At 37.7% G+C, this 15,157-nt stretch overlaps 1 protein-coding gene across 2 annotated transcripts in view; it reads left to right on the top strand.

Annotated features, from left to right (window-relative positions):
- The window catches only part of TAF2 (TATA-box binding protein associated factor 2), a 57,740-nt gene that overhangs the window by 32,094 nt on the left and 10,489 nt on the right, over positions 1–15,157 (top strand). Inside the window, exons 19-25 of one of the 2 annotated variants that reach the window (XM_031591163.2) lie at positions 175–368; positions 1,463–1,602; positions 6,294–6,363; positions 7,820–7,929; positions 10,581–10,810; positions 13,348–13,500; positions 13,917–14,022. In XM_031591163.2, coding sequence (XP_031447023.1) covers positions 175–368; positions 1,463–1,602; positions 6,294–6,363; positions 7,820–7,929; positions 10,581–10,810; positions 13,348–13,500; positions 13,917–14,022 — 1,003 coding nt within the window. The remainder of the gene's footprint in view (positions 1–174; positions 369–1,462; positions 1,603–6,293; positions 6,364–7,819; positions 7,930–10,580; positions 10,811–13,347; positions 13,501–13,916; positions 14,023–15,157) is intronic. The other variant, XM_031591164.2, reaches the window with a different exon arrangement.

The raw sequence follows: 15,157 nt of genomic DNA, 5'->3' as shown, positions 1-15,157 counted from the left end.
GCTCGAACTCAAGTCCATTTTTCAGGACAAATTTATTTAACTGTTTTGCTTTCTCACAGTTTGTCACGTGGTTTCTGTTTTAAGATCTTATTCTGTAACAGTGCTTCAACATTATTCAACTTTTTAAGAATGTATTTTGTTATATCTTGTATCTAAATGCTGGTTTTTATCTAGTTTTCAGACAACTACTATCGTGCTGAGCTGATTGATGCCCTAGCCAACTCTGTGACTCCTGCAGTCAGCGTGAACAATGAAGTACGAACACTGGATAACTTAAATCCTGATGTTCGACTTATTCTTGAAGAAATTACCCGTTTCCTAAATATGGAGAAGCTTCTTCCTAGCTATAGACACACGATTACAGTCAGGTGTGGTTTCATAATCACTGAAACATAGAATGGCTTGGGCTGTAAGGGACCTCAAGATCACCTAGTTCCAACCCCCCCCCCCGCAGCAGGCGGGGTTGTTAACCACTAGATCTGACTGCCCAGGAACACATCAAACCTGCCCCAGGGATGGGACATGTACAAGTTCACTGGGCAGCTTGTGCCAGTGCCTCACTAGCTTCTGAGTGAAGAATTTGTTTGTAACATCTAACCTAAACCTCCCCTTTTTCAGTTTAAATCCATTTCCCCTTGTTCTCACATCATCTACTTGTGTAAAAAGTCAGACCCCCTCCCTTCAAATATTGGAAGACTGCAGTAAGGTCACCCCAGACCCTTCACTTCCCCAAGCTAAACAATCCCAGCTCTCTCAGTCTTTTGGTGCTTCAGCTCTCTGAGTATCTTTGTGGCCCTCCTCTGGACCAATAGCTTCACTTCTTTACTATGCTGCAGACCCCAGGCCTGGGTACTCACCCCTCTTTTGATTGAGCCCAGGATACCATCAGCCTTCAAAGCTGCAAGAGCACACTGCTGGCTCATGCCCACCTTTTTGCTCATCAGAACTAATTTTGTTGTACACATACAAGAGAGCAGTCACTACTTTTTTGGTTTTGTGTACTCTTCTGTAGTTATTGAGATTTTAGCTTATATACTTTAGTCTTAAATGGCAAACTTCGCTGTTTCCAAAAGTTGGTAGTTTAGGTTTGTCTTGACTGCTCTGTTGTTCAAGATTAATCTCTATCAATGTAGACTGTTAAGAGCACACACAAATTGATCATGTTTTTGCTTCTTTAGTGAGAAATTTATGAAAATTTTGCAAAAAGCATAATTGTAGCAATATCTATAGTGCATACAACAGTAATCTGAGCTATTTTTTCTGTGCAAGTACAGTTGTATTTAAATCAATCTGAGTTTAACATAGTGAATTCAGTGTTTCTGCCTAACTCAGAGTTACTCAGTGCTGTGTGTTAATACTGTAGAAATAATTGTTGATTGGGGTAACTTAATACTAGAGAAAGACTATACTTTGTGGATGGCATTTTGGAAGACTAATGTAAATTTCCTTTCTTTTGCTCTAGCTGTTTAAAAGCTATTAGAGTGCTTCAAAAGAATGGTCATGTCCCAAGTGATCCTGCTCTCTTCAAGTCATATGCAGAATATGGGCACTTTGTAGATGTCCGAATAGCAGCATTGGAGGCTGTGGTTGATTACACAAAAGGTACCCTTTCATGTATTTTGAGAATTTGTTTGTTGATGTGTTGATAAGAAAGGCTGATAATACAAATGTTACAAAGTTGTGAGCATTGTTTCTCACTGTTTCACAAATTGAATCAGACATCTGAAGTTTTGAAACGTTGAATAGACTGTATGATGAGTAGTGGTAAGGGGTGCTGAGGGGTGCTGCTGATTTCTTTTAACATCATTTGTAGTGGTTTTGATTCAGTTGAGTTCAGCAGTAATTAGTAGTCAGAGTTCTTGGCTTTGCTTTATCTTCTTACTGTTCTTTATTTTTTTTTTCATGTGTGCATTTTATAACTATACATTTTAGAAACTGAAATTATTCTGATGAGTTGGTTTATTCTACCTTGCCATTTGTTATACACAGCCAATGTGAGATGTTTCTGTTTCATAACATGATAAATATAGTTGACTGCTGGAGGTCTTTGGGGAAAAAAAAAGCAAAAAACTAAATAGCTCTCTTGAATGTCATTTTAAAGTTGAATTTCAATCCTGAGAGGTTTCCTAGAGGGAATTGGAAACTAAGGATTTTCATGTATAAAACTAATTAAGTACTAGATTGTAATTCACCAGTCATTCTGGATCTGTAACACACTGTGTATGCACCATTTGATACCCCTGTGAGTGGCAGGACAAGGGAAAATGGTTTTAAGTTGAGGGAGGGAAGATTTAGGTTGGGTATTAGGGGGAAGTGCTTCTATTAGAATAATAGAATCACCAAACTTGGAAAAGACCTCCAAGAATATCTAGTCCAATTATCCACCTACCACCAGTATTTCCCTACTAAACCATGTCCCTTAGGACTGTATCTAAACATTTCTTGAACACCTCTAGGGACAATGACTCAACCACCTCCCTGGGCAACCTGTTACAGCCCCTGACCACTCTTTGCAAGAGGAAATTTTTCCTAAGATTGAAACTGAACCTCACCTGGCCAAACTTGAGGCCATTCCCTCTTGTCCTAATGTTAATCATATGGGAGAAGAGGCTGTCTCCTGCCTCACCATATCCGCCTTTCAGGTAATTATAGGGGACAATGAGGTTGCCCCTGAGTCTCCTCCAGACTTGAACAATCCCAGTTCCCTCAGCCACTTCTCATAAGAATTGTGCTCCAGACTCTTTACCAGCTTCATTGCTGTTCTCTGGACACGGTCTTTCTTGTAATGAGGAGCCCAAAATTGAACACAGTACTCAAGGTGCTGCCTCACCAGAGCTGAGTACAGAAGGATGGTCACCTTCCTGCTCCTGCTGGCAATGCTATTTCTTACACAAGCCAAGATACCACTGGCCTTCTTGGCCATCTGGGAACACTGTGGCTCGTGTTCAGCTGAGTGTCTGTCAACACCCCTACATTAGTTTTCTCAGCACAGTCTTACAGCTACTCTGCCCCAAGAGTATTCAAGAGTAACAAACCCATTGTCTGGGTTTGTTGTCGCCAAAGTGAAGGACCGGGCAGTTGGTCTTGTTGAATTCCATTCCATTGGCTTCAACCCAGCTATCCAGTCTGTCCAGATCCTTCTGTAGTGCCTTCCTACCCTCAGGCAGATTAGCACTTCATCCCAGCTTGGTGTCATCTGCAAACTTAATGCCTTTATCCAAGTCATGAGTAAAGATAATAAATGGGACAGGCCCCAATACCAGCCCCTAGGGAACACCACTTGTGATCACTCACCAACTGGATTTGACTCCGTTCACCACCGCTTTTTGGGCCTGGCCCCCAGCCAATTCTTTACCCAGCAAGGAGTGTATGGGTATGCAGCATGGGCTGCCAGCTTCTCCAGGAGAATACTGTGGAGACAGTGTCAAAGCTTTACTGCAGTCAAGGTAGACTACGCCAATAGCCTTTCCCTCATCCACCAGGTGGGTCACTTATCACAAAAAGAGATGAGGTTGATCAGGCAGGACCTGCCTTTCACAAACCCATACTGACTGGGCCTTATCACCTGGTTGTCCCACAAATGCCATGTGATCTCACTCAAGATGATCTGTTTCATAACCTTCCTGGCATCAAGGTCAGGCTCACAGGCCTGTAGTTCTCCAGATCCTCCTTACAACTCTTCTTGTAGATTCACACTGGCAAACTTCCAGCACACTGGGACCTCTCTGGTTGACCAAGACCATTGATAAATGCTAATTATTGTGAAGTAATATATTATGTAATATGTGAGCTGATCAAAATGTGATGAAGTGTAAGTAAGGTATGGTAAGTTGCCCAAAATACTCTACAGATACAGGACAGGAGAACTTGAATGGTAAAAAAATCGTAGAAAGATTACTTGAAGAAATTGAGCTAAATGGAAGTTTTGACTGAGCTTGCTGTGAGGTCTGGAAATAATGGGCTATAGAATTCCTGGCTCTGTACTACCTTACCAACAACTTCTGATGAAGAGATAGCAGAGATAAATAGATATATTGACTTTGTGGCAGATAATTCCCAACACAGCCTACTATCTTAACTGACTGTTGGTGTTGTTTCTCTATTACAGCCTCAAATAAAACCAAACTTAGTCCTTGCTCCTCTTTTTAGACTAGGTAGCTTTTGGTGTAAAAGTAACTCTGAAAGCTCAGTGTGCTAACAAAATCCAGCTACCCATGTAGAAGTTAGAAGGGTTTGTCTAGCAAGGCCCAAAGTCTCTGGCTTTGGAAGAAGAAAGGATGGGCCATCTTGTGCCAAGATGTCTGATTCTCGTCATTCCTGGTTACCTGGTTTCCAGTTCATACTGGATGTGAAACAGCAGCTATCAAATGCCTGTTGCTTGTGCCAAAGCTGCCTTTTTAACAGTTTGTATAAAGGGAGCAGACCGATTTTGTTATTTCCATAAAAAGAAAAGTCTGTATTTTCTGGGGCAGTGTGGAACTCCCATGTTTTTCTATCAACTCTCAGGGCAGAAATAGCACTGCTTTTTTTTTTTTTTTTTTTTTCAAGTTACTTTAAAAGAAATAATTTCTCCATGGAACAGAAGAAGTTGTTTTCTTTGCTGTTAAGAGTAAGTTTTTTCTGAGACATGGTAACTCTAAAATGCTTGAGGCAGCATATAAGGACTTGGGCAGTTAATCTAAACTTGAAGTGAACAGATTTTATTAACATTTTTAAAGGTAGCTTTTGATAATTCAGTGACTATTAGCTGTTATATATATACTTCTAAGAAGTTGCATATTCTAAGAGGTAACAACAAACTGTTCTCAATAAATATCCGTGACTACCCAATTGCATGAATGAAAATTTCAAGTCTCATAGGTGCTCTGCTGCAACTGAGAAACTGACATCAGGCTAATAAGATTTATTTTCCTGAAGATCAGGTTAAATTTATCACTGCTCCTCAAAATGTCATATTGCTATACAAATTTGAGGAGTAGATTAAAAGTGTTAGTAACAAAGCTTTGGAAGTCTAGCAGGCCTGCTTTGTAAGGCAAATGTTAAAGAAAGCATACTGTATTTCAAGCACAAGAGAAGTCAAAAAAGACTTCTCTTACCACAAAGCTATTGTGCTTCTTGATTCTGTTATCCAGTACTATCAGCCTAAAGGATTCGTTCCTAAGTGGCTCATCCTCTTATCACAAACCATTTCAAAATCCTTTTTTTTTTGCAGTTAAAATGATTTCAGCTTTCTTATAATTATGATTTAATGTGTTCACACATGTTTTGTTTTTCTTGCTGCATGGTTATACAATATTATTTTTCTTCCATGCAAAACAACTTCTGTATGCAATGTTCTATCTGCCTCTATTCCAAGCAGGGTAGCTGCCAGGAAAAGCACTGTGCATGGAGTTGAGCACAGGCAGCCTCTACTCCCTTCAAAGCATGTCCTGTGCATAGCTTTTAAAAATTCCCCAGATTTTTAAGGCAAATCTGCCACTGTGGTCCTGGTCTGTTCAGATGCATCATTCAGAATCAACCCAAACTGCCTAACTGTGATCTGAATGGTGCAGAATATGAGCTAGTAAATCCCATTTAGAGGCAGAGAATAACAGCCTGGTCCTATCCCTTCAGTGTAAGCAGTTCTGTTGTGGCTGAATTGCAGGAAGAGCAGAGCTAACTTTCAAGTTGCCTGCTAAAGACTCTTTAGCAAAGATTTAAACAGTTTAAATAAGATGACTCTGTGTCAGGCAGCATTTTCTAAGAAGCATATGCTGATAAGACTCAAAATATATTTTAATTTCAGAGTATGCTGATTTTTAAAAAACTAAGGAGGGTTTCAGAGTATGCTTAGAGTTTTAAGTAAGCCCTGTTGTCTTCCTCTTTCTACCTGGTTTATAGATAATAGTCACTGATTGTTTTGTATAAGAATTGTCTATGTTCTGTGTGGAAAATATAGTGTAGGTTGTTGAAAGGATATTTGGATGTGTTGGTACTGTGCACTTCCTAAAGTAAAGAAGGTTATTTTCTCAGTGATCTTTTTAACCAGCATTCATGACAAAGTCATGTGCTAAGAACCAGAGTTGGTAGTTACTGAACAACTTGGGCATGAAGGAGTTATGTGCATATTTCTATTTAGCTGTGAAGTTAAAAGGTGGTTTACATTTTTTCCTTTGAATTCATTATAATTAATGAATTTTCGGCTGCAGTAATTCAAACCTCTAATGCTAGCTAATACAGGAAGCCATGACCATCTTGTACAAACTTCTGTTTTTTCTGTCTGATTTATAGCTATTTTATTTTATTATTTGCAGTTGATAGGAGCTATGAAGAACTACAATGGCTGCTCACAATGGTTCAGAATGATCCTGTACCCTACATAAGGTTAGTGAATTGGTGTTTCTGCTAATGCTGGAACTACTACATAAATTCTTGGTCAGGACTTGCTAGAATAGATCCAGTGCTTAGCTGCTTGATACTTGACAAAAAACAGTTTATCTCCTTGTTGTTTTACATAAATGGAGTTGCATTTTGGTGTTTCAGCAGTTGACACCTCAGAAGATACTGTACATGGTTCTTATTCTCCCTTATATTATTTTTATCTTTCTCATTCTGTTCTCTTGTGAATATCTGAAGTTAGAAATCATTTCCTAATCATGAATGAATAGACAATTCTGATATTGCATGTGGCAGGAAGATACTGTGATATTTATGCGGTGGTTGAGACATAATACATACAATGCTTTGCCAGCCATGAGTGCAAAGCAATTGTTAGACTGTAGATGGGGTGAAAGGATAACATATGACAATACGGTGTAACTTCTAGTATTTCCTGTTTCAACTTCATTTTCAGCATTGTGTGATTGTATATTATAGCACATTCATTATGAAACTTTTAACATCTCAGTTCATAATGATTCTTCTTCCACAGCACTTACTTTCTATGGTTACAACTATATCAATGAATTTCAGAGATTAAAAGTATTACTTTTTCTCTCAGTTTAGCTGCTCGCTTAATCTTACAACTATGACGTTTTTTTATAATCTATTTTTTTCTATCATTCTTGCTAATAAAAGTAGGTACAGTTCAAGTCACTAGTGAAGGCATAGCTTCAGTCCAGGAAGGAAATTTCATTTTGAGTCTCATTAAAGAGGATTTGGTTTAAATTTTGAAGAGTGCTATGTGTAAGCCTATTCTGAAAGGAAGAAGAAAAAAATCAGAACTAATGGTTTTCTTGTCCTAAATATATAACACAGCATGGGGAAAGCTTCCTATACAGAGAATATAGTTAAAATTGGAACTCACAATTATTATCATTGATAAAATGTTTCTGAGGCTAGGTTTGAAGTGGAAAACTCTATCTGCTTTCAGTTCAAGTGTATAAATATTGTAAATAAATACAGTAAGCATAGAATTTTTATACACCCATGCAACTTAAGAGTGACAGTTTTCTTTTCCAGAAGGGTTTGCAAGTCAATGGTTTTGTTCCTGTCATTTGCATCACAGTCATAAAAATTTAAAATATTTGAAAATCCTTTGATGTCAGTATGAAAGCAGTTTCTTTGTCAGCCTAACTCCAGGTTGTGAGCATGCAAAAAAGACTGTAGTTAAACTGAATGGTGTAATACAGCCTACAGTTTTGTATCTAACTTTAAGAAATGATGTCTAGTAATAAAGTGTTGTTGCGGCTTGCTTTTTGTTTTGAAATTATTGACCAATAAATCTATCTGAGCATGTTGTGTGTTGGAGAAATCTGGTTTGTAAGAACATTGCAAACGGAACAGACTTTGTATTCTTAATGTGTTGATTTGGATTTAATAAAAATCATTTTTATTTTAGGCATAAGATCTTGGATATGCTGACCAAGAACCCACCTTTTACCAAGAACATGGAGTCACCTTTATGTAATGAAGCTTTGGTAGATCAGCTTTGGAAACTGATGAATTCAGGTTGGTTTTCACTTTTTCAGTGTTGTAAGATTGATAGAACTGGAAAATTCAATTTCTGCAGTTCTCATTCACATACCTCCTGAACTTCCTTAGTGACACAGGGTACCAGTGAACATGCTTTTCATTATTTTCTTTAATCCTCTACTGTGCTTTGATACACTTTGGCATAAAATTATTCTTTGACCCAGATGTTCACATAAAATGTTTTCCCAAGCGAAGCTGTATGTTTTTCCTTTTTCTTTACAGTTAGCTGTAGATTAGGCCAAATTCTCAGAGAATATGAGAGGGTATCATTTGCATGGATAATTTATTAGAGGTTTTTAGAAGCGTATTGTGAACCTCAAGCTTAATTTGCCTTCTGTGATTAGGAAAGGTGCTAATGAGATAAGGGTTTACATCTTTACCATTGACCTGTTTTTCATTACTGAAGCAGTTTTATCCAGACCTGACAAACTGCCCGTTAACATCTGTTACATTTCTACAGATTACATATAAACATTTATATAGGTTTTTTAGGTCATTGAAGGCTGTCTGTTCTCTGTGTATCATTATTTTGAGTGTTTAAAAGTTCACAGCAACGCTCTAGGGGCTGAAGCCAGGAGACTACCAGTAGTTCAGTCTTGTAGGATTTGCCAAGTGTCAGGCACAGAAAATAAACAATTTTGATGTTCCCATCAGAGAGTTTGTTTTTCCTTTTTCTTTAGAGAAGAGAGCGTGCAGTGTTTCTTACAACCATTACTTCTTTTCACATGTAACAAGCAGGGTATACATTCTTATTATGATTCCTAGGACTTAAACTACTTAAATTTCTATGTATCACTATGACATAATGTTTCAATATATCATCTGTAAGGCATAAGGTTGGCATTCCAGGGTGTCCAGAAAGGTAATATCAATGTGAGACAAACTAGTAGCCAGGTTTAAAACTGCGTGATTCCACAATTGTGAGTTGTTTTCATTTAAAGTAAGCAAGTACTAGAAAATTGACTTTGATATATGTAGTTTTTTTGTTCTGTGTGAAACATTATCAATTTAATGGAGGTTGCAATTTCTAGTGATTGCTGAGAAATTCAGCAACCAATTTTATTTGATCTTAACTTTTCTCCTGGAAAAGGAGAGAGATACTGTGTGGGAATTCATCACATTTTAAGAAGATTTAGTTTGATTAGTTGAGCACATTATTTAATATTAAAATATTAGAATAGTTTTAACAGTAATATTTGTGAATGTGTCATTCTCTGGAGATTATTTTAATGTTAGAGATGGCCAAATTAATATTCTTGTCACTTTCTCCTTACCCAACTGTTCATGAAACTTAGGAGAATTTCTTGTACGTGGGTTGTGTGTGAACGACTAAACTTACTCAAAACACTGTTTAGGCCCATGAAACACAGTATATACAGGGATAGATCTTACAATTTCATTTTTTGATGTCTTGAACAGCCATATTAACACGGCAGTTGGCACATCTGTGTCTTGTTTACCAGATATAGTTCTATTCCTGCTGTGGAACAGTATGTCCAATAAACTTGCAGTCAGTAAAGAGCTGGGCTGAGTTAGCACTAGCGTGCGTTTGCAGCATTGCACCAGATGTTACTTTCTATTCTGATGGGTGCCAAACGTGCTTTGACCATTTGTGTATGAAGATATAAAGGAGTACAGAGCTTGTTGTGAAAAATAAATCGATAAAGCAACGTATCTCCAATTTGAATACAAAATAAAGTATTGAATATCTGGTGAAGTAAATGACATAATAGTCACTGTAGTCATTAGACATTAAAAATGAGTTCACGTGTTGCTGGTTTGTGCTCTCTATCAGTGTGGTTTTCAGAGGTTACAAATCACTGTCATATTTAAAGCTCGTACTAAATTTCATGGAATGCATAGGCAATTGTAACCAAATCTAGTGCTGTGTGAGACTATGGTTTGGTTTACAAAAAAAAAAAAAAGTTAATTGTCCAATAGTAAAACCTAAAAAGAAACTTTAAAAATAAAAGCATTATGTTTTTCTTTATTTTATTGAAAACACTTAGTTTTCCAGCTAAATATTGAATCTTGTCATATTAAACACATTCATCTTATAACTTACTGCTTTATTTAAAACAGCATCTAGCAGATGAATTTGAATAAACAAAACCTCATTGACCTCATTGCAGCATTTCAATACCTAAAGGGAGCCTACAGAATGGAAGGGGAATCAACTCTTTGTAAGGGTAGATAACTGCAGGATGAGGGGAACTGGTTTTAAGTTTACGGAGGGGAGATTTAGGTTGAAGGTCAGGGGGAAATTCTTTACAGAGAGAGTGGTGAGGTGCTGGAACAGGCTGCCCAGAGAGGTTGTGGATGCCCCGTCCGTGGAGGTGTTCAAGGCCAGATTGGATGGGGCCCTGGGCAGCCTGGTGTAGTATTAAATGTGGAGGTTGGTGGCCCTGCATGTGGCAGGGGGGTTGGAGCTTCATGATCCTTGAGGTCCCTTCCAACCCTGGCCATTCTGTGATTCTGTGAAAAAGAGGCAGGAGTAGTGAGGGAGGTGTGTCTTAGGCCCAGAAGATGTACATACTTTGTTGGATTCAAGTTGCTTTAAACTGTCTTCCTTGTGGCATGGGAGAAGTGTGTACCTTATATTAACAATGATCTCCTCTGGATTTTAGGAACTTCCCATGACTGGAGATTACGCTGTGGTGCTGTAGACCTCTATTTCACACTTTTTGGCCTCAGCAGACCTTCGTGTTTACCACTACCAGAGCTCGGACTTGTTCTTAATCTGAAAGAAAAGAAGGCTGTGCTTAATCCAACGATTATCCCTGAATCAGCAGCAAATAATCAGGAACCTGTGAACGCTGCTAACAATCATGGACAGCCAGTAGTATTTCAGAACACCGTAAGCACAAACCATCTGCATGAGTCTGATTCAGCTGGCTTTAAGTCAATGCATTGGTTTCTGATGTCATTTTGTATTGTGCTCAAGCTGTCTTTGCACCTTGTTGTTCTTTATTCTTTCCACTTAAAAAGCTTACACATTCCATATCTCTTTTGAATTAACTGTTTTGCATGTAATATGCAGACTTCTTGGTATTTTCGCCTTTCATTTGTATTCTTTATGAAACTATTTTTCCTGTATTGTTTATGAGACACAAAGTGGTTCACAGAAATGTTTGATGCTGTTATGAAATTTTTTTAATTAGACTAAGACTATTGCTTATAGGCAAGTTATACAGTTTTCCCAAACAAAATCAGTAATTCTATTACATCTTAAAATACACCTCTTTGTAAACAACTTCAAGAGATAGAAAGTTGGAACTTTAATAGTTCTTCGTGGAACACTTGAATCTGCCTGTGCTCTGAAGGATTTGTAACAACTTCTGAAAAGTTGCATATATTCAGTTTGATATCTTACAGGCTTCTGAGATTTCAGTCCTAACACTCAGTCCATGATGTAGCTGGAAAATGGATCTTACAAGCTGTTCAACTTTTCATTTTTTCAGAATAGTTACCACTATTCTATTTCAGAATAGTTCCTAAGTCTTTTTGTAGGGCAAAGTTGATTAGGAGACAAAAATCCAATGTAAGTGGAAATAAGTAATTTTCTTAACAGTTTCAAATTTCTGTTTGATAGAAGCTGCTTAGGAGTAGATCCTGAAAAAAACATGAACACGTGACTATCACATTTGAAACTACTCTTTCCAGCCTTTTGAATGGGATTTTTTACTATTGCTGTGTTTATAATTATCAATCCCATAGTTCATGTCAAGTATACAGTTTGCAAATTATCATAGTACCATGCCAGATATTTCCAGTAGGGGGAGAAAATGATAATGGAGTCATATCCTTACAGCTATCCTGCTTATTTGTAGAACATGTAATAAGTCTTAAGTTATTACACACACACACACACATCAGAATTAAATAATGGGACATTCTGTTGCCAGATTTTAAGTTGCCGTTCTTTAGGAGTCAGTCAATCTTGATGGGGGAAAAAAAAAAATCCTCTCAATGCTTCTTCTTTGCTTTTCCTTCAGTACCATTTTTACTGCACAGTGAGCTGGATCAGGAGGTGATCTGGTTGAAAAATACTTTATGAATAGATATTTCCTTAGTCCAGTTCATCATGCATTTATGCAAATGCCTGTGGTGGCCCAGGACAGAGACATGTGAGAAGGGGAACGAAGCTCCTTCTTTGAGTGTCACTGCTGGCTTAAACTGGAAACAGAGTGTTAGTATAAGCCTCAGTTCATGCTTCATCCCGTGTATCTTTTCCTTAGCTTCATCTCCAGTCTTCAACTCTGCATAGATGATCATATTAGCACACCTAGAATTGAGTTTCCTCATTAAAAAAGAACAAAGGATTAATGTAAAATAAAGACTGTCTCTTGCATCAGTCAGTTTACTCTGAAGTATTTCACAACAATTATGTGTTGAGTTAAATAGCAGGAATGAAAAGAGGGAAATACCTATAAAAATTAACAGCTGATAGAACACATGAAACTAACTAGATTCCTTAAAGCAGTGTATTGTGTACATTTTGAGAGCACAAATGAGTTAAAATCAGTGCTGACAGGTTGTTTTGATCTTGAATGTGCTGGGGATCATAAGAGTTACCTGCTTCATAAAATTCAGTTTCAGTTGCTCAGGGCAAGAATTTTTGGGGTACCCTATGTATAACAGAGAAAAGCAGTTCAGCTGAACAGCCCATGCTCTTTAGAGTCTATGATATGGCTTTTATTTAGCTTTTAGTGGGCTTTTGATAATGCTTACTTCTACAGATACTTATTTTTAATTCCCTATTTTGTGGATTAGACTTGTTGGAACACCTGTCTCCTGTTCTAATGACTATATGTCTAATTTATTAGACTCTCCTGTTATTTTTATATTCCTCTGACCCTCATTCTATTGCTTATCCTAGCAGTAATTAACAAAAAAATTTTTTTTTAATAACTCAAAAAATAGCAGGTTATTATTACTTATTCTGACTTGTATTCAACAAATAAAGCATTTGTTTTTAAAGCAAATGAGAAGAAGATTTAGCAAAATCCCACATGTAGGTGAGAGGCTGTCACAGCTTTTCAGCAGAGATTTGGAATGAGGAGAGACTACGAGGCACAGATTTATAGAAAGGCCATTCAGAAGCAGCGAATGTTGTTGCACACCAACAGTACCATGATTGTGAGAAGGGACAGAAAAGATGCCAATGCTAGATATGCAGAGGGAGCAGGAATAGAAGTAAAGAGAAACCATGTTTGTAAGAGAGGTTGGCACAAATCCATACAGGGTTTTAGAAAATACTTTTTGCCAGAACTACAGGGAAAACTTTGTTCAAATCACCCACTTACTCAGAAGTGCTTTCAGCTATCAGGTCTTTTTTAGGCTGAAACGTGGCTCTTGCTATCTTCTAATTTTGATCTTTTAATGCTGCTTCAGGAGGATGATCATCTTATTAAGGAAACAGCATCCAGCATTTCTGGTCATCAGCAGGGGGTGAAGAGGAAGGCTGATATGCCACTCGGGTCTCCATTGGAGCCAGGGCAAATACTAGAGAAGAATGAAGACAGTAAAGTCAAACTCAAAATCAGAGTAAGAAATGGAAATTCAACTTGCACAATATGCAGGGTATTCAGAATAACAGCAGTGGCTTCTACTGGCTTTCCTTAAAGCTGTGCTCAAACAAAAGACGTGTTGTGTATATGTGTACAGTAGTTGTTACGCTTACTTTGGCAAAATCATTTCCCATCAGATATTTTATTGGCTGGCAAGAACTAAAGTTGACAGTTAATGTTCTTGTTCATACAGCTTCACGGTAAATTAGAAAGAAGGGTAGACATTGATGCTTTTTAATTTTATTGAATTTTTATTCCTTTGCAGTGGTAGATATCACCTCCTTTCCCTCTCACCCCCAGTTTATCTCAAAAATAAAATTTTTTAAATTCTACATAGTGATATTCCTAAGGATTTATTATTAGCATCTACTTATTTTTTCCCCAATATCTTAGTTCTCAAACTCTCAAGAAGAGGAGGAAATTGATATGGATACGGTTCATGACAGTCAAGCCTTTATTTACCATCATTTGAATATGTTGGAGAGACCGTCAACACCAGGTATGAATACATTTATTGTTAAATGATAATATAAAATTTTCAACTTAATTAGTTGTGGGTTGGTTTGTTTTTTTTTTGTTTCTTTTTTGCTACTACTTATTCTTATATATGTATTGTTGGTAGGTGATAAATGTTGGCTGATTTCAAGGAAGTGTGTAGACAGTGCACAATATATTTTTATCTTCTAGCATGCTAATAGATAACTATGTACATGTGTACTTTCATACATATCTAAATAAGTGTGCATCAGGTTTATAAGAGTAAAAAAGCTTAGAAATAAACAACAAAAATAGGAATAGAACCCCATAAATACTTAAGTGAAACTTTGCCACAGTTGTGACCTTAAAAATAATAATGTTGATGATTGTCCTTTGGAAAAATTAACAGTCTCTTTTTCCTAACAACTTAATGATTTAGCTTAACTTCAGTAGTCAAAAAACCTGCAAGCCTCAGAGAGCTTTGTAAAGTAGAGAAGACTGCATCTACAAATATACCATTACTGCATCTTTTTGCTATTACTATTTCAGTAACTTTGTCATAACATATTTGACAAAACTACTTGTTAAAAACACGCTTCTTAAATACCTTAAGGCAGACTGAACTTTGTTGATGAGCTTCTGCCTTCTTTCTTCGCCTGTCACAACTTAGCAGTCAATGGTTTTGTTTCTCAAAATCTTTTAACTGTGTTTATAAGTTCAGTTACCAGATGCAGCAGTGGAGCTGAGCTGAGGTCGAGTGACTGGAGAAAAGGAGGCTGCGGGGTGACCTCATTGCAGCCTTTCAGTACCTAAAGGGAGCCTACAGAGGGGAGGGGAATCAACTCTCTGAAAGGGTAGATAACTGCAGGATGAGGTGAAATGGTTTTAAGTTGAGGGAGGGCAGATTTAAGTTGGATGTCAGGGGGAAATTGCTTACAGAGAGAGTGGCGAGGTGCTGGAACAGGCTGCCCAGAGAGGTTGTGGATGCCCCGTCCCTGGAAGTGTTCAAGGCCAGATTGGATGGGGCCCTGGGCAGCCTGGTCTAGCATTAAATGAGGAGGTTGGTGGCCCTGCATGTGGCAGGGGGGTTGGTGCTTGATGATTCTTGAGGTCTCTTCCAACCCTGGCCATTCTGTGATTCTGTGACTGTGTAACTA

The sequence above is a fragment of the Phasianus colchicus genome, chromosome 3 (genome assembly GCF_987193195.1).
Source record: "Phasianus colchicus chromosome 3, bPhaCol1.hap1.1, whole genome shotgun sequence".
Classification (NCBI taxonomy): Eukaryota; Metazoa; Chordata; class Aves; order Galliformes; family Phasianidae; genus Phasianus; species Phasianus colchicus.
This window is presented reverse-complemented; position numbering and strand designations above follow the sequence as displayed.